This window comes from Passer montanus, unplaced genomic scaffold (genome assembly GCF_014805655.1).
Source record: "Passer montanus isolate IOZ18808 unplaced genomic scaffold, ASM1480565v1 scaffold10, whole genome shotgun sequence".
Classification (NCBI taxonomy): Eukaryota; Metazoa; Chordata; class Aves; order Passeriformes; family Passeridae; genus Passer; species Passer montanus.
Window position 1 is genome coordinate 1,111,125 of NW_024356505.1, and position 19,235 is coordinate 1,130,359.

The 19,235-nt window shown below is 38.0% G+C and overlaps 1 protein-coding gene across 2 annotated transcripts in view; it reads right to left on the reverse strand.

The window, feature by feature from the left end:
• Positions 1 to 19,235, reverse strand: part of DNAJC13 (DnaJ heat shock protein family (Hsp40) member C13) — a 58,286-nt gene that overhangs the window by 23,369 nt on the left and 15,682 nt on the right. Inside the window, exons 7-31 of one of the 2 annotated variants that reach the window (XM_039705127.1) lie at positions 18,096 to 18,302; positions 17,915 to 18,010; positions 17,683 to 17,774; positions 16,718 to 16,884; positions 16,539 to 16,618; positions 16,290 to 16,459; positions 15,375 to 15,474; positions 15,013 to 15,120; positions 14,350 to 14,505; positions 13,562 to 13,618; positions 12,182 to 12,303; positions 10,964 to 11,039; positions 9,768 to 9,863; positions 9,486 to 9,629; positions 8,300 to 8,314; positions 7,699 to 7,781; positions 6,368 to 6,521; positions 4,111 to 4,214; positions 3,873 to 4,032; positions 2,859 to 2,921; positions 2,415 to 2,516; positions 2,163 to 2,267; positions 1,563 to 1,765; positions 1,040 to 1,124; positions 345 to 499 (exon numbers count right to left, since the gene is read on the reverse strand). In XM_039705127.1, coding sequence (XP_039561061.1) covers positions 345 to 499; positions 1,040 to 1,124; positions 1,563 to 1,765; positions 2,163 to 2,267; positions 2,415 to 2,516; positions 2,859 to 2,921; positions 3,873 to 4,032; positions 4,111 to 4,214; positions 6,368 to 6,521; positions 7,699 to 7,781; positions 8,300 to 8,314; positions 9,486 to 9,629; positions 9,768 to 9,863; positions 10,964 to 11,039; positions 12,182 to 12,303; positions 13,562 to 13,618; positions 14,350 to 14,505; positions 15,013 to 15,120; positions 15,375 to 15,474; positions 16,290 to 16,459; positions 16,539 to 16,618; positions 16,718 to 16,884; positions 17,683 to 17,774; positions 17,915 to 18,010; positions 18,096 to 18,302 — 2,900 coding nt within the window. The remainder of the gene's footprint in view (positions 1 to 344; positions 500 to 1,039; positions 1,125 to 1,562; positions 1,766 to 2,162; positions 2,268 to 2,414; positions 2,517 to 2,858; positions 2,922 to 3,872; positions 4,033 to 4,110; positions 4,215 to 6,367; positions 6,522 to 7,698; positions 7,782 to 8,299; positions 8,315 to 9,485; positions 9,630 to 9,767; positions 9,864 to 10,963; positions 11,040 to 12,181; positions 12,304 to 13,561; positions 13,619 to 14,349; positions 14,506 to 15,012; positions 15,121 to 15,374; positions 15,475 to 16,289; positions 16,460 to 16,538; positions 16,619 to 16,717; positions 16,885 to 17,682; positions 17,775 to 17,914; positions 18,011 to 18,095; positions 18,303 to 19,235) is intronic. The other variant, XM_039705137.1, reaches the window with a different exon arrangement.

Genomic DNA, 19,235 nt, shown 5'->3' on the forward strand with positions numbered 1-19,235 from the left:
ATATTGAAAGTTTTAAAATTTTTAAACTCTTTCAATAGTTGCCTACCATCAAAAGCTACATCAGCATACATGTAGCCTGTATTACTGCTTTTTAGTGCTTGTAAATGGCTTATTCTACAGTAAGGCATGCCCAGTTGTACTGCTAGAACTGTATCATCATTCCCTCTCTGGAAGGATAAGAAATTCACTTTTTAGTGACTGACTAGATCATGTGGAGACAACTCCTCTAGAAGAACTTCATATTGGTTCTGGCAAACCATATGCCCCAGAGCATGTAGAGATGTAGAGCAGCAGTCCTGAGCATGAATGGTGAAGAGGTACTTATGGCTGTTCTTCTTCCTCACCTTGCAATAGGAAGTACATTGGAACCTGTGTACATCATGATGAAGAAGAATACCCCACTCAGATAAAAACGAGGTAACTGAGGGTTGTCTTGCATGACATGAGAGAGCAATACAGCAACTTTTTCCACCAGGATAGGATCAAAAGTAAGTAATAGCTGAAATCAAACACAAGCATTTATATTAGCTGCAAATAGTGCAAGTCATCTAGCCAAAACTGAAGTTTTAACTAATTATTGGGACAACCCAGAAATTTACAGGTATTACATTTAAAGAATACTTCAGCCTAAAAACAACACGTGTCAATCAAAAACATTTAAAGTTGAAAGGGACCTCTGGAGATGATCTTGTCAAACCCCTCTGCTATAAATGTGATCATCTAGACCTGGTGAATAAAGACCATGTCCAGGTGGCTTTTCAGTTTCTCCAAGGATGAAAATATTTCTTTAAGACATATTGGCTGAAAAGGACAAAATTTGCAACAACACCCTATGAAATTAACAACTGCTTGGTCAGAGATCTGCACAATGTTACAATTGTTCTTTGATTGTATTTTGTTTGTGTTTCCTTTGTTTGTTCACCTAAAGTATTCACATGAGGAACATGGTAGAGGGTTTGCCCCACCTAAAGTATTCACATGAGGAACAGAGTACGTCAAACGTTTACTCATTTAGGTACATTTTTGAAGAGTTACTTACCTGAGTGATATGAGGAAGGCAAGTACTATCTGACAACAGCCTTTTCACTCTAGGCAGAGGTCTTATAATAGCATTATCTTGATCCCTAAAAAAGGCACAGCAGTAGTACAGCAGTAAGTATACATGTGCCTTTTCTCTTTCAAGAATGAACAATTTTATTAAGCATAAGTATTAGACTACTGAAGCCACATTCTTTGTCTTTGTTTGTTGACTTCAAAGTTTGCTGTTATACTTGGTAACTGTGGTTTAGTGTCCTACATTAAAGCAGTTCTGTTTAAGTTAAACAAGAGCCTGTCTATAGCATTAGAAATGCACATAGCTTGTGCATTCATTCTTGCAGTCCCTTTCACAATATTAGTATTGTCTCCTTTACAAACTCGCCATTTGCCCACAGAATTAATTACTACCATGTAAAAGGCTCTTTAATAGAGTTCCTTAATGTACTACTTTCTAACAAAAGCTTTAAGACAGGATTTATTAATTCATGCATCTGCCAGATAAAGTTAACCCCTTCTGTGTCTACCTGCTGGGAAAATATCCACACATGGTGATGAGCATGTTGAGGACAAGTGTAGCAAGGTCAGTCTCATTCAACACAGGCTGGCCACTGGCAAGCAAGCACCACTTCAGCTGAGGGATGACCTGTAAGGGTCGCCAGCCATCCATACCCTGAGCCCAGCAACGAGTTTTGGACGTCACCTTCCCGTTGTTCCATAGTTCCTGCATCTATTGCAAGATTAGAGACGAATTTAGTTTATTCAGCATTCAGAGCCACCTTTGCTCCTAAACACTCGTGCTCATGACAAGCTTTTAACTGTTATATAGCAGACTATTACAGTTGCATGACATTTCAATGTGTTTATAACTCTGTCATAGAATCATGAAGAATAAGGTGTTGATTATGTTAAAACTAACTGAGGCATGGACAGGTAGGAAGTCTTGCCAAAAAGGCTGTAGTTCTTGGCACCACATCAAGTCTCTTATCTAGCTTTAATCCTTATTTAAAGAGTTAGTTGGAGAACATTCTTTAGCATTGTTTATGGTCCCTCTCACTGTTTGAAACACACCCAGTCACCAGGACACACATAGTTTGTGATGTTGTGAGTCTGAAGCTGACAGGTACCTCTTGAAAGCTGTAAGGACCGCTCCTTTCTTTGTCAGCATTGCCAAAGTACCATTCTTTCTCGCTCTCCCTCTTGGCATCAGGTGCTGCTTCAATCACGTTGCTCTAAAAGTTGATGTTTACAAGAAGAGCTTTAGCTTCACAGTGCAAATATCACATTTCTACAGGAAATGTGAAAAGTACATTGATTTTTTTAAGAATTGTCCCTTTCACAGAGCAACATATGAGTAGTAAGAAACAAAGGCTCTGTACCTGCAAAGGGACTGTAGCTCTGCTTGTGTGAAGATGTGCCAGAGTAAGAAGATCTACAAGGATTCTGATACCATTTGAATCCATAAGGTCCTTCACGTTTCTCTGTTAACAAATGAACCGAGTTACCAAAAGCATTTTCTAGATAAGCATTGCTGCAATTTAGCATTGCAGAGTTTTATTCAAGTAAGAAGTGACCACAAAAAAGGTCAAATCATTCTCTAAAGTGACTCAATTTGGTGCAATCACCACAATATCTACATATTTCCATCAGCTTTCTCACCAGTAAATAACAGCTCTCAAATTCCAGAAAGATGTATAAACATTGTTCTAAAACTGCCTCAATACTTGAATTTTTGTTCAAGTTAACCCTGAAAGACTACTTCAGACTGTTTTACACAGTCAACAGACTGATGAACTGCTGTTAAGTGTACATGTCCACCTTACCTTATTGAGGATCAGCTTGTTGAGGAACAGGATCAATCTGTCCCGCTCAAGCCTGTCAGTGCACTGTTTCAGCAGAAAAGAACAACTTAGTGTTTCATAGTACATACAAGAAACTCCCTTCAAAAGTCGACATAGTTGCAACTGAAAAGCCCCATATTGTTTCTTCATGCCCAGAAAAACTATTGACTATTAAGTGTTAAGTTTCATGCTAATAAAGGCAGTTTTCTGCCACTGAGGAACAAATGCCTTGTTGCCCTCTAGCACTGTTGTTGTCCTGGATCAAACCCTGGATCAAATCAAACTATTCTGACAAGTCTACTGTTCTATCAGGACTAAGTGTGATTCCCAGTGAACCAGTTAAAACAAGCACCAGAGAAAAAGAGAATCCTTTTAACCAGCAGACAGAGTCTTTGGTGTTTCATCCCTGGTGAGACTATCAAGGCTCAAGGCAAAATAACAAGGGACCACCCTGGTTCAGTTTCACTTGCAACAGCCACAAACTATGCTGATGCAAGGAAAGAACTCCTTCAGACTGCATGGAAATTTATTTTTGCAAGCTGAATCAGTTGTCAGACATAACTTAACAGACACTTAATAGACAAAGCAGCTACTACTACAAATTTACCACCACATGTGCTCATCTAAAACTATTAATTTCATTAGGTCTGGGGTTACGACTCAACGTCAGTACTTTGAAATAATGTGATATGGAAGAAGATTCTCCTGTTATAAAGCTTTTGCATTTTCCAAAAGCAAGCACAAGTTATATCTGCATTTTGGTGGCCTTAAAGAGACTAGTTTGAAATACCTCTATGATCAGCAGGTTTTTTTAGTAAAACTTTAATGAAACTGAAACAAAGGGAGATACTAAGAACAGCTCTTGACAGCATGGAAAAAAGTATTCACAATCTGTAAACCCAAAATCTGGGTTTCACAGTAACTTGAAGGATCTGAACATATGTTGGACTAGCAGTATGTTAACTGCTATACCCAGTAATTTAAAATAATTCTTACCCTTTCTAACATTCCAACAATGTACTTAGTATCAGAAAACGGTCCTATTTCTTCATGACACCTTCCATAAACAATGGCCAATGCTTGCAGACATAAGCATTTCATATTCACTTTTGGAGTAAGCAAGAAGCGATGGTAGAGTTCATTGAAGAATTCATATCTAAAAAAGAAATGAGATTTTAGAAAAGAAAACAAACACAGGCCTTAGGAATGAGATAAGGTTTTAATAATGTCTCACGATCTTTTGATTGCTCCACTCTCTTCAGTTTCATCTTCTTCCAGCAGCAATCTTAGATAATAATCCCCTATTTTTATTTCCTCGGAAAGGCACTCATATTTTACCTGTAACACAGAACACCTTACTTAACCATATATACTGTTTCTTCTTCAGTAAGTTGTTGCTCGCATAACAATACTGAGCTCAATTGCACCTAAAAACTAAAAAAGGTTAGCAACCTCTCCTAAGCTGTAGGAAAACTGAAATCTGAGTTTTCTGTTAAAGAAACACACATCTACAGAATAAAAGTCACTGGCTATTGCTGGCCCCCTGAATAAATGAAGCTTTCCATCATACTGAAATTTCTATTTCCAGCCTTTAACTAACTTGTTTCTAATACCAGCCGGTTTTATTAACCAAACTTGTATAACATGTGATGCATTCAGTGACTCAAGTTTAATAAGTATTTATTCCACTGCAAGGTATTTCACTTAATGTTACTGCAAGTATGAAATACAAGCATGACATAATTAGTAGTTATACTTGCTATTGTGCTGGATAATAAAACCCTAGAGGCATCAGTTCACCAAACAAGAAGCTGAAGTAAAATTGCACAATAAAAGCCATCATTAACTTCAGAGCAACTACATTAAATTTAACAAATGCCTCAATGTTCAGTGGTAACAAGCATTTGGAAACACTTCAATTAGAGGTACCTCTAACATACAACAACAGCTACACTACAGTGGTTTTTCTTAGCTATAGTTAGCAGATTACTGTCACGAGGCCACAAAATTATCTACAGATTTGATCACAGCATATTATACAAAGATATCCCACTAAGTGGTATGCTTTCAGAGGAGTCTCAAGCCACCATCACCCTTGGCAAAGTGACAGGTCCCACAGTTGATAGAAAAGCTTTTGTCACCACTATCTAGTTCAAATACTTACAGCATAATCCAATAACATATTCATTACTATTTAAAAGCAAATCCGTGAGACAGCAGCTGTTCAATACAGTCCCGAAGTATCCTGGGTTGTAGCTGCAAGAATGCTACTGCTACATTCCAGCAGCATAAAGCCACACAGGAGCATAGAGTATATGGGGGAAGTCTGCATTACTAAGTTTCAAATCTGTACTTCTGATTCTGTCCCAGTTTGCAGTGCTAAAAAGTTGGGATAGCAGACACTGTGACACATGGAAGTCCTATTACTAAATTTCAAGTCTGTACTTCTGGTTCTGTCCCAGTGCTAAAAAGTTGGGATAGCAGACACTGTGACACATGGAAGTTCTGTGCCTGACCTATACCTGAAGAAAGCTTTGAAAGACAAATGCCAGTGCAAGAAATATCAATCTAAACCCAGTCTTAGCTATTTCCTGCATCAATGTAAGAAGCAACCTGTAGTTGTATGATAGGGATAAATTGCATACATAAAATTGCTCTCTCATAAAATATTATCCTGATGTCTTGCAGTTCTTCCTGATTTGCATAGTAGCCAGGTGAGAAATTACCCAAACCAAGTTTGTTCTCATTTCACTAACAGTTCTCAGCTCCAATGTCACTAGAAAGCCATACTCTAACAAGGAGGGCAATGGGAATATCTAAGGAATATCTTGAAGTTGAATTGAACAGTAGCCGTGCTTTGCTTAAGCATTACACATTAATTAAAACCACATTGTTGTGTGGAACCATAACAATACTGGAGATAAGAGAACAGTACAAGAAGTGTTTATTAGCACATTACTTGAAAACATCTCGCAAGATGTTTTGAGAAAGCCAATCAGGACCATACTGATTGCTTTGCAGAAGCATCCACGTTTGGTTTTTTTTTGCTTTAGGTACTGCTGTTCCTAGAATGGGATGACAGTGACCTTTATCTGAAATTTACAATGCAGTGTATTTTAGCCCATAACCTATTCATGATTTGGCAAGCCAGTATTTAAGACACAGGATTACTGAAATGTGAAGGAAATAACGACAATAAACAACAGTGTAAGGACCAACTCTTAATGCAAGAATACACCACAGGTTCTGATAAGCATTTCATCTGTACAGCATGATTTGTTAAGTTAAAGAGGCTGTTTTGCCCAGTGACACTAGAGAGTAGCACCTGTTCACTGATTTGAGCCTTAGCAGTTGATTCCATAACCCAAAAATATTCCAGCTTGCAGTCAGAGATCATCAACACAAGATTCACTCGTAGCATTAGAGAGAGAAATGACATTTCAAGTAGACATATTTTACAGATGCAGTTTGTCCTATGGTAGGTCATTTACCTCAAACTCCTGGTGGTTCCACGAGATAACATTAGCACTACCAAGTTCTCTGTCAATATTAAATGCTCTCATCTCAGACTCGAGAGTATCTCTCAGTTCTTCCCGTGTTTTGAAGTTCCAAATCAAGTTTGATCTAGCATGATCCTGAACAAATCTAAGAAAGAAGTTTCATAGTTTAAACTCCTCAAAACATTATCTGAAAAGCAGACAAGATTCAGCTAGGGGAAGCTAGGGGACCTCGTTAGCATTAATGGACCTTAAGTAGAAGGCAGAGAGCAGTGGTCTCCAGTTTGCTACAGTAATTACAGTTGTTCACTTGCATACTGTTCTGATAGCCATGGAGTCCAGCCTAGATTAAAGCATGCCTGTGTCATCCCTTAGGACTCAGTGTGCCACCTGCATGTAGCTGATGACCAGGAGACAGGCAAGCGATGCACTGTAAGCCAGGGCTACAGGAAAACAATCCAGCACAGCAGACATGCACATACCAGCTGTGTTTTAAACCAACAACAACATAAAATGTAGCTTATGCAGTAAAATAGAAGTTGATGCCTTAAATGTTACAAAACAGTTAGTGGACATTCTTGAGTAGCAGTTACCAACACAACCTTTGGATCCAAAGACCGAGAATGGACTTTATTATCAAAGGTTTGGAAGCACACAGATCTTCCTTTCATACAACTATATTTGACATTTAGAAACATTAAGCAGTTAATGGAATTTTTCCAAGCTTGCTTACATAGTTTGCGAGTCAAGCCAAGCTTTATTAGTCTAACACAATGGCTCTAGCCAAAGTGATGTATCTTTTTCAGATGGAAGCCCCTCCCTTGTAAACTTCGACAGCTGTAAGAACTCACAGGTAAGCAAGCTGCATTTAGGACCTGTGGCACTACTTGAAATCCAGTATCCATGTGCTTTCTCTTGCCCTGCTTTAAGCTCATGCTCCAATTCAAGTTACAACATGTTGAGTAGCTTACAGGTTGAGGTACCATCCAACTACAATGCTTTCCAGTGCTACTTCACTTGGCCTTCAGTACCACACAGATTTGCACCTGCAGTTTGTTATTTACTCTTCCTTTTGGCTCAAGGGAAAAAGTTATGTGGTTTGATGATACTTTAGAAGCTTTCTAAATTCCTCCTTTGCCTAAACACAAGTGAAATCCTTAAGTATAGCTTAGGGGTTTTCTAGTAAGCAGCTGTTACAAAACACTTGCACTGTTTCAAGGCAGGCAGAAATTGGAAGTCACAGAAACTCAGAAGATATTAACAAAAATATCCAGCCAGATAAAAACTTGTATCTGAGACCACCACATTAACTTTAGTATTTTCACCTGTAATAGAAGAGATCCCAGTTTGCTTCTATTTTTATCCTTTGGCGCCGTTTCCTTAATATCACTGGTTTTTGCATAATGTTCTGCAAAATAACCAAATTTCGTAAGTCAGTAGAGGCAGATACTTTCCATTTTTCCCTTTTAAAATAAAAGGCTATATTTTTTACACTCCTTCAAAAACCATACTAAGTTAAGTCTTATTATTAATGAATAATGTCTCCTTTTCTAGTGAGTAGCAGCAGCAGACTTTCACAAGTGTTATTTGCACCAAGTTAAATCATGCCAGAGAAACTTTCAGCTGTTTGACACATCATTTGTTTAGAAGCAAGTTATCCCTGAGAAAAGCTTAATTCCCACCACCATAGGAATTCATGAGCTCCAAAGCTGATGGAGGTGAAAACTCACACGAAAAATGTTTTGCCCTTGAAAGGAAAGAACTACAGGAATTCACAAAGATAAAACCAAGCCTGACTTGGTCACTGAAAGATTCCCTATTTCGATGAAGCATGAAATCACTGTTATCATCTACATGAGGTATCACATGCAAGCAGAAGTCTGAGCAACAGAGTCCACACAAGTGACAAGAGATTCACAGACTCACCATATTGTTTCTGTCCTGATTATGAAGAAAAATTGGAAGAAAAAGAAAAACACATTTAACACTCCAGAGTCACTGAAGTAATTTAAAGTGGTAACACCAAACTTGCTACATCTTCCAAGCTAACTTGCACACATTTACTGTGAAATGATACAGCTCAGAACTCCACATAGAAAAATGACTCTTTAAACTCAATATCTAGACAAGTTGTTTAAAGTGCAATTTGACCTTCCACTGTTTTTCACATTTCTTCATTTCTCCTGTTTTGAACCTCAATCACCATTATTTTACAAATATTACTGCCAAACTTCTGCACCACATTCTACATCAAACTTGAGTTAGATTTTCGTAAATTAAAGCTTATTGCTATATCAGAACAAGTACAAAGACAGGCATTTTCAATACTTTGCATTGTGCTTTTCATCCTTCCTTGCCTGCACAACAGACTGTCTCACTTCCAGAATGCATAAAAACAAGCTTAGTCAATATAATAAAGAAAGTTAAGGGAACCTCATAATTGAAAGAGTTTGCCATTTTAAATATGGCAATGAAATTAAAAGAAAAATGAGACCAACAGACTCAAGCAATTCTTAAGCTCTCCTCTTACAATATCAGACCAAAACAGTTATTTATGACTTCAGTCTCAATCGTGACCTTAGGTACAGTCTTGTGTTGCCCTTCACACACTGAGATACCTATATTCAAGTGAATCCTAAGGTGGTGTCCATGGCCTGGGGAATAGAACTAGATGATGTTTAAGGTCCCTTCCAACCCAGGCTATTCTATGATTCCTCAAGAAGGTTCTACAACTAAAATATCACTGGTGAAAAGCATATAATTTTGAATGCAAAGAACATTCCATTTCTTTTAAATATACCTCAAAAACTGGTTTTGCCACATTTCAAGAAATTTTCTCCTGTATAATCATTTTACAAGAAATGCATATAAGCTACAATAAAGTTTGATACAGTTGGCTAAAGCTTAATACATATGCTGAAGGAATTAATTTGCCTGATTTACATTCTCCCTAGATCCTATTTCTAAACCAAGTATAGTAAGCAGTAGAGAGTTTGTTAAAAGGAAGGAGAACTCTCACATCACAACACTTCTTTACTATTTGAGTGTGTGCTCTGACACTCAACTGTGACTTAGTCAAGTTACTCTAAAAAATACTTTCAAATACTTTTACCTCTTTTTGAGCTATGCCCATTCGATCTCTCCAGTGCATCAAGACTAGATCCACCTTCTCTTTGGCAAATTTCTCAACTTCTTTTGCAGCTTTTCCAGCCAGTCTCTGCCATTCTGGCACTTTATTGAACTTGCCATACTGATCCTACAGAATAAAAGCAATTACTCAGTTGTGGGTTATCTTTGCTGCAGGTCAGTGCAGCAGTCAAGTGTCTGTACTAGAAAAGTCACTAAGACAACACATCTATATAATGGAATAGGAAAGACAACTACAATTACTTACAGTTGCAATTTTTAAGTTATCTCTAACATGCATTCTATCAGCATCTTTTTCAGGAACAGGATCAGCACTGTCAAGATATGCCAGCAAACCTGGTGGCTAAAAACATTTAAAACCAATGTAAACACACAAGTGGCTAATGAAAAGAACACATTAGGTAATAACATAATTTCTTTAAATCAGAGATTTTAAAACAGAATTTATATTCTACTCTAAAGTAAGTAACCATCACATTAGGTAATAACAATTTCTTTAAATCAGAGATTTTAAAACAGAATTTATATTCTACTCTAAAGTAAGTATGTAAAGCTACAGCATTTTATTTTCTGTGAGTAGTAAAATGCCACCATCCTCAACAGAACTGCTCAACAGAGACATATTACTGGCTTCAGCGCAGCAGAACTCTTGGCTATATCTAATTTCTTAAAGCAGCACTTAATGCACCTAAAGAATGCAGGACAAGTTGATCCCAGGGCAATAACTGAGAGAGATAAATAATACCAGAATCCATCCATATCCTCTGATATGAACTAAATGTTACATGTGACATTAGAGATGAGACAGTCTTTTTTGACTAAGATTTGCCTAAAACAGTGTTCAAGTTCAGGACAGTTTGCTCTGCCAAAAATGAAGGAACTGCTATTTTGAAATTAAAAGCTAGTAATTTAACAGATAGGATAATTTCTTACAACTAACTATGTTGAACTAACTTTACTGAAGTAACTTAAGCAAGAAGCATTCAGGAGGCTGTAAGGGTGAAAGAACATATGAACGATCAGCATATGAACGAACAACATATAGATTTAACCAAGTTACAATCAAACAAAGTTGGACAGGCAAGGCATGAAAGCGTGGATAGCACTTTTAATACCTCAATTTCATATTGGCACAAAAAAACCATTAGAGACATGCTTACAATGTGTCCCACATTTTTGTTCTTTTCAACACACCTTATTTTTATGTTTTGTGTCAAAATATCTTAGAAAGTGTCACGGAAGTAACAAAATTTTTAGAGTATGAGATGCTTTGAATCTTATCAATATCCTTTAATTAGCAGATGCCAGATTGCTGATCTGCCAGGCAAGACCTTCCCCTTGAAGGGAAAAGCAAGTATGTTTATTATAAAGACTGTCCCAATTTTGATACTGCAAGCTTTCATATTTTATTTCTTTGCTACTCCATATTCTGCTTTTACTTACCAAAATACGTTTCAACAAATTCATAGCAGTTTTGTTCTCAGCTGTCCAGAGGCCAACCAAATGTCTACTTAACTGCCTGAAAAAGCCATTGGAATTAACAAACTGCAAGTTAGTACTTTAAACAGATTTTTAAACCACTAAACTGTCACCTTTACCATGTTGATGAAATGAAGATGAGCAAGAGCTTCGTGCTCTTGAGTGAGTAAGAGCACAAAGCATTACATTGTTCAAGGATATGCTTAGCATGCTTTAAAGTGTTCAAGAAGTTCCAGTGAAGTTAGTGGAACAGTAGCAGCACATGCTTTTACATCTAGACCTCAAAGAACACTTGAGCAATAGAGCAGAAATAGCTGATAATCAAGTGTAGTTTATCCAGCCTACCTCAAGTTACAGCTGAAGTTAAGAAGCCATCAAGAACTGCTACATGCTCTACTTGAAGTTCTTAATACAAGTTATTTACTAGAATATCTTTTCTGGGAGCCTGCCTTCTATGCCAACTGATGCTTTCTGCCAACATTTGTCACTAGGATTCTACTGCGCTGAACTGAAGCATTGCTACAAGCACATGGTAAGTAGTAGCACCAAACAGAACTAGCATGACAGATGGTTTCATACCCGCTCTCTCCTGGATGACACACAGTGGCAACAAGCTCCACTTGTCCCTACATTCCTTAGCAACTCTAAGCACGTCAGGAATTCACAACTAAAGCTTCTATAATCTTGTATTTGGGTGGAATTAACTGAATTATTGCTCATCCTCCACAGCATACTCTCAGAGATCACAAGTTCTACTGACTGTTGATTCAGGGAATAACTTCTGTGAAGAAACTTGTCTCTCAGATAGGATGGGTGATCCTAACTGCATGCAAGGTGTCTGAGATGTGCACACCCATTTTTATACAGTTGTACAGTACAAGTTGAAACTTTTTACAAGTTCCAAATATTCTACTTGCCTTCTCTGTTCCTAAATTAAAAGAAATAAAAATCAAAACTTGAGCCATTAAAGAGTAACCAACCCAAGCCCACCTTAACAAAAAATAATCGAGGGTTTGTTAAGTGGCTGCAGTCTCAGCTGAAGCTTGTCCTACTAAAACATACAAGCTACTAAAGAAAATATTCTCCTGAAGAACTGCAACTTTTCTTCCTTGACCTCACAATGTTCGCTAGGCCATTACTTAATTTTTTTTAAACATGATATATCAAGTGAGATGGACATACCTATTTGTAAGCATCCTCTGATCTGTGCTTATTGTAAACATAGCAGTGTGCAAGTGACGAGGTAAGGCACCTTCACTGAGGGCAAGATCTTGCATTTTGGTAGCAATCTCTTTGTCTCCTTCCTTTGGAAACAGGGCAAGATGATTACTAAGGAAAGAATCTTAGTTAAGCTGCTTTTATCTCAGTCTAAAGTTCCAAGGCCTTCTTGACCATCAATTATACCAACTAATATTCAAAAACCAGAAGCTAGAGTAAGATAGATTTTAAGTGAAAGTTCTCAACAGCAACTGCTCAATGCTGTAGCAAAGCCATGGACCAGATAACTGGTAGTTACATCTGTGAGGACAAAAACTGAAGAGGGCAGGATGCCTGTCCTCCCACCACACATCAGAAGGTTGTAATAGCAGTACCATTTTCACACTGCAATTATAAATTAGAACTAAACAAAGAATGGCAGCCACACATGGGTTGTTGCTTGACTTCTGCTGGCAGTAACCATTTAAGATTAATGGCTGATGCTCAGTTTAAACAGCCACATGGGTAAGACTGCTACTCACTCAAGATACATTAGTTGCAATGAATAAGAAAAAGCTTTTGCAGCACTTTTACTTGTCTAAATTATAGGACTTCTAATAAACAACATACTAACTTTTAGCTAACATTATCAGGTACATCAATGGAAACTTGAATATCTGGAATGCCTCTATTTCAAGTGTTCATTCACTTCCATTCCAAGAAAGTACTAGATGGATTTCAGATGCATAAGCTGTTGTGATACAATGAAGCACTAACTTAAGCCCTGAATTTCAACCCAGGAAGTGTCTAGAATCAGTTAGCAAGATCACCCTGCAACAATCATGAGCAACCCTTGAGAAGTATGGGCTTGGCCCACACATTATGTGGTATGGAAACTTAAAGCCAAAGCAAGAACAAGGGCTGACATCACTAGTCTGCCCTGGGACACTACTGCTTCCTAAACGCAATTCTATTCCATCTGGAAAAACATCCCAGGAAATATGGCCTTTTCTCCTTGAGATACCCTCTAACATGCAGGAGAAGTCTGGTGGCTCTGAGGAATGTGGCTGAGCTACATACAACATTTACAGCCAAATCTTGACTGCAGTATGAAGACATGCAAGGCACTATCTAATGTCCCAACTCACATGCTTTCCAAACCCCCAGTGTAAGATAAAGCAAGTTGCTATATTAAACCACTCACAATTAAGCAGGTGCTCTGTTCCTCACCTTCCAACTTCCCCCTCCCCACTCCCCACTTTGAGAAGCTAATACAACAAACTTCTCTTGGTAAGCAATTGCACTTCCAAAATAGACAATACATATTTTGCATGCTATCCCAGCTAACGCTGATAAAAATCTCACCTCTATTATTGCCTTCATCACCAAACCTGCTCCTTTCACAATTGCCATGGAAGGGTGCTAGAACAGAACGTTAATGAAAAAATTATCCAAGTGCAAAAACTGAAGATTAGATCTTCTGTGATTCAGTTTCCTTAACTAATGTACATAGCTGTTCTACCTCCAATTCAGTTTTGTGAAAACTAGCCTTAAGAAGAATTCCTCCCCTACGTCTTTGAACAAGCATCTCTCATGCAACTGCCAGACAGAATTCCTGGCACTGAGCAGCAGCATATATCAGAGAAGCTGAAATAATGCTGAGGAAACTGGCTGACACTAATCAAAAGCAGAAGACAATACTATTTCTACAGTAAGAAGGCACTGATGTTTTGGCTAAAAATGCTACAGTCCTTACAGGTTTACTGCTGAAGAGGATGTTACTCTTTGTTTCCTAGCTCTTTTAACTCTCATTTACTGAGAAAGAAACAAAAAGGCAGAAAACCTGCCAGTCAGGGGAAGATCTGTGCATCTGCTGAATCTATCCTAAAGTCCAAGTGGTATTTTACTGTGTTTTTGGAAACAGGTCCTAGACAGTCTATTCTACAATGATTTGGCATATCATTACCCACAGAATTATCACCTCAATATGATATCTGAAGGCAAAATAACAGGCCACTAAAACGTTCACCAAGACCGAAAAGATTCAGGCACATTAACCAGCTGAAGACAAATCTGTCTTTCAATAAAAAAAAATAATAATTATGTTCACTGATTACCTGAAGCCTCTAATAATAGTGAAAAGTAAGTCTCACCTGAAAGAGCTTAAATAGTGTTCTTCCATTAGATGCCACCATTTCCAACAACATATCAAACTGCTGCCCCTCAGTAGTCTCACTATATGGAGCACATAGGGCAAATGTCAGGAAGTCCAGAAGTGAACTAATTACTAGGGCACCTGTCCCATGATCCTGAAATTAGGAAAACAGGTATGTAAACTCAGGTACAATGGTCTCTGAGAGTATTCATGATGCTGAAGGTGCTCTTCCCTGTCATAGCATTAAAATAGTCTGTAAACAAAAACTACAGGTTTAGAATATTCCATTACTCTGAGTATGGCACTACCCTGGTAAATAATTGGTTTCTAAAGCATATTAGAGATTCAAAATACTTTCATCTAGTTTAATCCCACAAATCCATGTTTACACTATTCTTTTACTTTAAAGAAACATCCAGTTTCCATATTAAACATGCAAACATTTGTTCCAGGACATTCAAATTCTGCAGTATTGACAGCTACATCCTACCTGTCAAGATCCAAGATTAATTAGAACAAACTTCAGTGCCAGACAGAGCTGCATTTTCAATTGTAGGTGCAAATACATTTAAAGATACATCTAAGTATGACAAAGGCATTTTCACTGCAATTAGGAAAGGCACTTAAAGAAGCTTAAATCTGTTTCCAAAATTTGACTTACCACATGGGAATTGAATTTCTCTAGTAGATTTTCTAGAAACTTCTTTGAAGAAAGAAGGGAAGCTTTGTTCAACTGCTCCTGCCTCAAGTCATAGTCATCATGCATAGGCTATAAAAAAAAAAAAAAGCATTCACTACAAAGGAACATTTCAAACCTCAGTTCCTAACAGCTGTAATCCAAAAGCCACTCTCTCTACACACAAAAAGCACATCCTCCTTCAAGTTCAGCAAGAAATCACTGTAAAACAAGTTATTCCATGTCTGAACACACTGCAAGTTGAATGGCAGACCCTGCTTCTACATCTTTCAGTAGCCTGAAGTTGACATATTCCAAAGTGAAAGAACCTGAATTTTAATACTTACACACATAAGAGCACACAGCATGTCAATAGAGGCATGGGTTACTCCATCATTGTTCCTTTTGAGCGCTTTCACAACCTTCACTCCCAAACGTTCTCGAAATCTTTTGAAAGGGAAGCAAAACCACTAAGATCAGAGAAGAAACTAAAATCTTAAAATTAAGATGAAATCTAGTCAGTGGCCAAGAGGGGTTTGCTCTTGCATTTAGCAAGCCAATACCTTGATATTTTCATAAATTTGAGATTCCTGGTAGGAAAATATTGACTTCATTGTTATCATCCCAAGCACATTCATCAAAATAAAAAATGTATCTGTGTAGTTACAGGATACTATTTACAGAGAAACTGAAATTTATAAAGGTCTCAGACTAAGTGCTTTTGTTACTCTTCTTGTCATTCTCTATATTACAGTTGCTCTATATTCTTAGTCAGAAATATTTCAAAGAATCTTTCATTTTCAGAACAATAGACAGCTTTTCTGCTTCCTTATGTTATTTAACACAAACTCCAAGCACTCTGTACATACAACAGAAGTACAACCTCCTAACACCATTTTATCTTGTGTTGAACTGAAGATAGCAATGACATCAACATACTTTGAGAATGAAGAACTGCCTACTTCAAGGACGAAGGTACATGTTAAAAATTTTTCCACTAGGAAAATCATTAAACCATATTTGCCTCAAGACAGAGTATTTAGCAAAGGAAGAACCAGCTTTACTTGCAAATGATTATCTGGGATTCTCAATTTGCACAAAAGCCTAGTGGCAGCCTCATACTACTGAAAACCATCATGTACAGTCTTACAGTCCTTTTCAGAACGGAATTCCATTTCTCACTTTTAGATGTAAGTTACTAACAGAAGTTCAAGGCCTATTTTCATCTACTACTTCCAAGCTTGAAGAGATTTGGCACTTACTTTGGAAGCTGAGTAAAGGCAAGGAAGCCTGCTTTTGAAGCCACTAGTCGTCTTACTGCTTGGAATTGGCTTTCAAGCTCTGCATTAGATGCTGCAATATCTCCCTCTTGGGAGAGCAATGCAGTTATGGCATTATTAATGAGCTTCTCCTTGTTTTCTGAGAAGAGACCCTGGTTGAAAAATAACAATCATTAATTTCTTTCTGCATTAGCAACATCTTAAAAGGATGGGTAAAGGCTCTATTCTTACATCTTGCGTAACTGCATGTAGGACTCCGCTGTAGGAAATGTTAGCATTGAACCTGAACACAGCATCTGCAAAGTTACCATCTGGAAAAAGACATATCAAAAGTTAAGTGTTCAGTACCTGACTCAATATCTGGATGCTTTAAAGAGCACTATAAACCCACATAAGAAGCATTAGCTTACTTGGAGGAGCAGCCAAAAACTTCAGATGAAGGCTCTCTACTTCTTCATCCACAGGCATACTGAGTAATCCCCAACGCTGGCCTTTCTGCGTGGAGGTCATTTTCACACAGACGTCTCTATTACCAGAGGCTCTCACTCCATCCAACAAGCTAGCCAGGAGAGAATCTCTGGGTTGGGACAATGACACACAAATACAATTTATATCAGAGAAGTGGTGCCAAAGAAACACATTGTAAGAGAAACGGTGGGAAAAACCACATAATGACAAGCAGCAATACTTGGAATCTCTTACTAAGACTACTGCCAACAGTTACACCTCTGGAAGAAACTACTAACTTCCAGCGTTCCTTTATGCACTGTAAGGAGTGAGCTGACTTACACCCAGTATAGCCAGCTGCAGCCTTTCACTAATGGGATCAGTTCTAGATTATCTGTTAATGAGTGACACATGTTGTTAGCCAATTCATCCCTGTGCTTTCTGCAAAACCTCACTTAGCAGGATTAGACTGTATTACAACTGCAAGTGCACTCAGGGACTGTTCTGTTGGTTGTTTTAAATAGAATCAACTAAGACTGTCTCAAGCAAAGAGCTCAAAGGGCTCACAGCCTTCACATTTCCATATTACTTAGACTGTGCTTTCTTCCCTTGTTTCAGATATACTACTTAACCAAGTACAGCATACACAGAACTATACTGCTTAGGAGAAACAGGCTGTATCTAACTGTCCGACACCTTTTCATGTTCATCAGACAACTTCTGGGGAGATTTGTTCAAAGTTGGGATGAAGGTAAATGGAAGAGAATTAGTTCTTGTAACAAATCTTGATTTGTAAGTGGCAGACTGCTAGCACAGCAAAGCTTTGAGTTTACCCCTCCAAGGGTCAGAGTTTATAGAAGCTGAGGAGCTAGAAGTGCTACAGTAGCAACTTCCATTTGAATCTGTAATGCACAGAAGCTCTAGTTACCTTTCTGTTGAAGAGTATTTCCGAATTTGTCCTTTGATGAATTCAATGGTGAAAAGCTGGGGGTTTTCACAGTCACACACTATTGCAAATACCTGAAAATAAGGGACAAGGCTCACATTCATGAAGTAGTGTTATTTAGCTACTCTACAAATTAAGGCTCACAAATACTATCAATTGCTCTCTTTTAGAGCCTTTACTTGAAGAAGTGGAAGTGAGAAAGAATGTCCCTTACCTCGCCTAATGGTTTCAAAGTTGCAATGTTGTAGGTAGCTGGATCCCTCTCAACTAAGCAAGCTTCTGTAAGAGCTAGTATTCTTTTCACAGGTTCCTTGTAAAACAAGAGAGAGGCATGCTAGGAAAGAGAATACTCTGTACTTAATAGGAACCAAGTATGTTCAGTCTGACAGCCTTACCAAGTGCCTAGGTGTTATTTTTTGAACAACAAACTCTGCTAAAGATGTTATAGATTCATCATTGCTGTACTTTCCAAAGCGAAGGTTCAAGTATTGCTCAAATTCTAGGGATTCTTTCCTTATCCGCAGAGAGATGCCTATGAAGTTGCCAGCATGCTCTATTGCACTCTTGATAATTTCCTCCCTCTGCTCAGAGGCAAACAGGTGCTGCAAATTTTGTCAAGAAAAAAAATAAATTAACAGGTGAAAAATATGGCCCAGCCAAAGAAAATCACAGTTCTAGAAATAATCCTCCGCTATATACTTAACAGTAGGGAATGTTCACAGCAGCTGGACTGGCCTTTGCTAAGTGCATGGTATAGACAGGTATTTATTACACAGGAGATCCACTACTGACTTTACATTTGCCTTTAAAAAGAAAATCTATAGCAGCTATTCCTAAAGGATACCCTACTACACATTAGTGTGCCTCTAAATTTAAGGTCTGCATGACCTGCCTGTCCACCCTTGGCAACTGACCCTGACAGCCTGGCAGGAGCGAGGACCCAGAGAAAGCAATTGGGGCTACCACTGGTGATCTTCAGGGTCAGGGCAGCTCTAGAGGATCAACATTGCTAATTTTATGCCAAAGAAAAGCATGCTGCCATACAAAAGACATGGAAACCCTCATCTAGTCCTATTTTATTAGTAGAGACTGAGGTAGCTATACCTAGAAATTAATTTATGGTTAATAATGTAAAGATCCTTTTCAGCTGTTCAATGCACAGTACACAGAAACCCTATCATGATTTTAGAACCAACATTACACTGCAATATTTCCCAAGCAAAGCTGCCAAGTAATCACATCACAGGTCTAAAGAGGCAATGGCATCACTGATTGATCTATTGCTGAATTGAATCCCTACATCAGTTAGGTAGATTAGTAACATACTACTGTAAATTTGAGAAATGACAGGAAATTTCACATCCACATTACATGCATATGCCTAAAAAACTAGATATCCCATCCTTTCTAGTTCTTAAACATGCAATACACACACACAAAACCCCCCCACACCAAAAACCATAACGAAACCCATATCAATACCCTCTCAAATGTTTAAACTAATTTCCTTCCCTTTTAGGATCTGTCCATAAGCC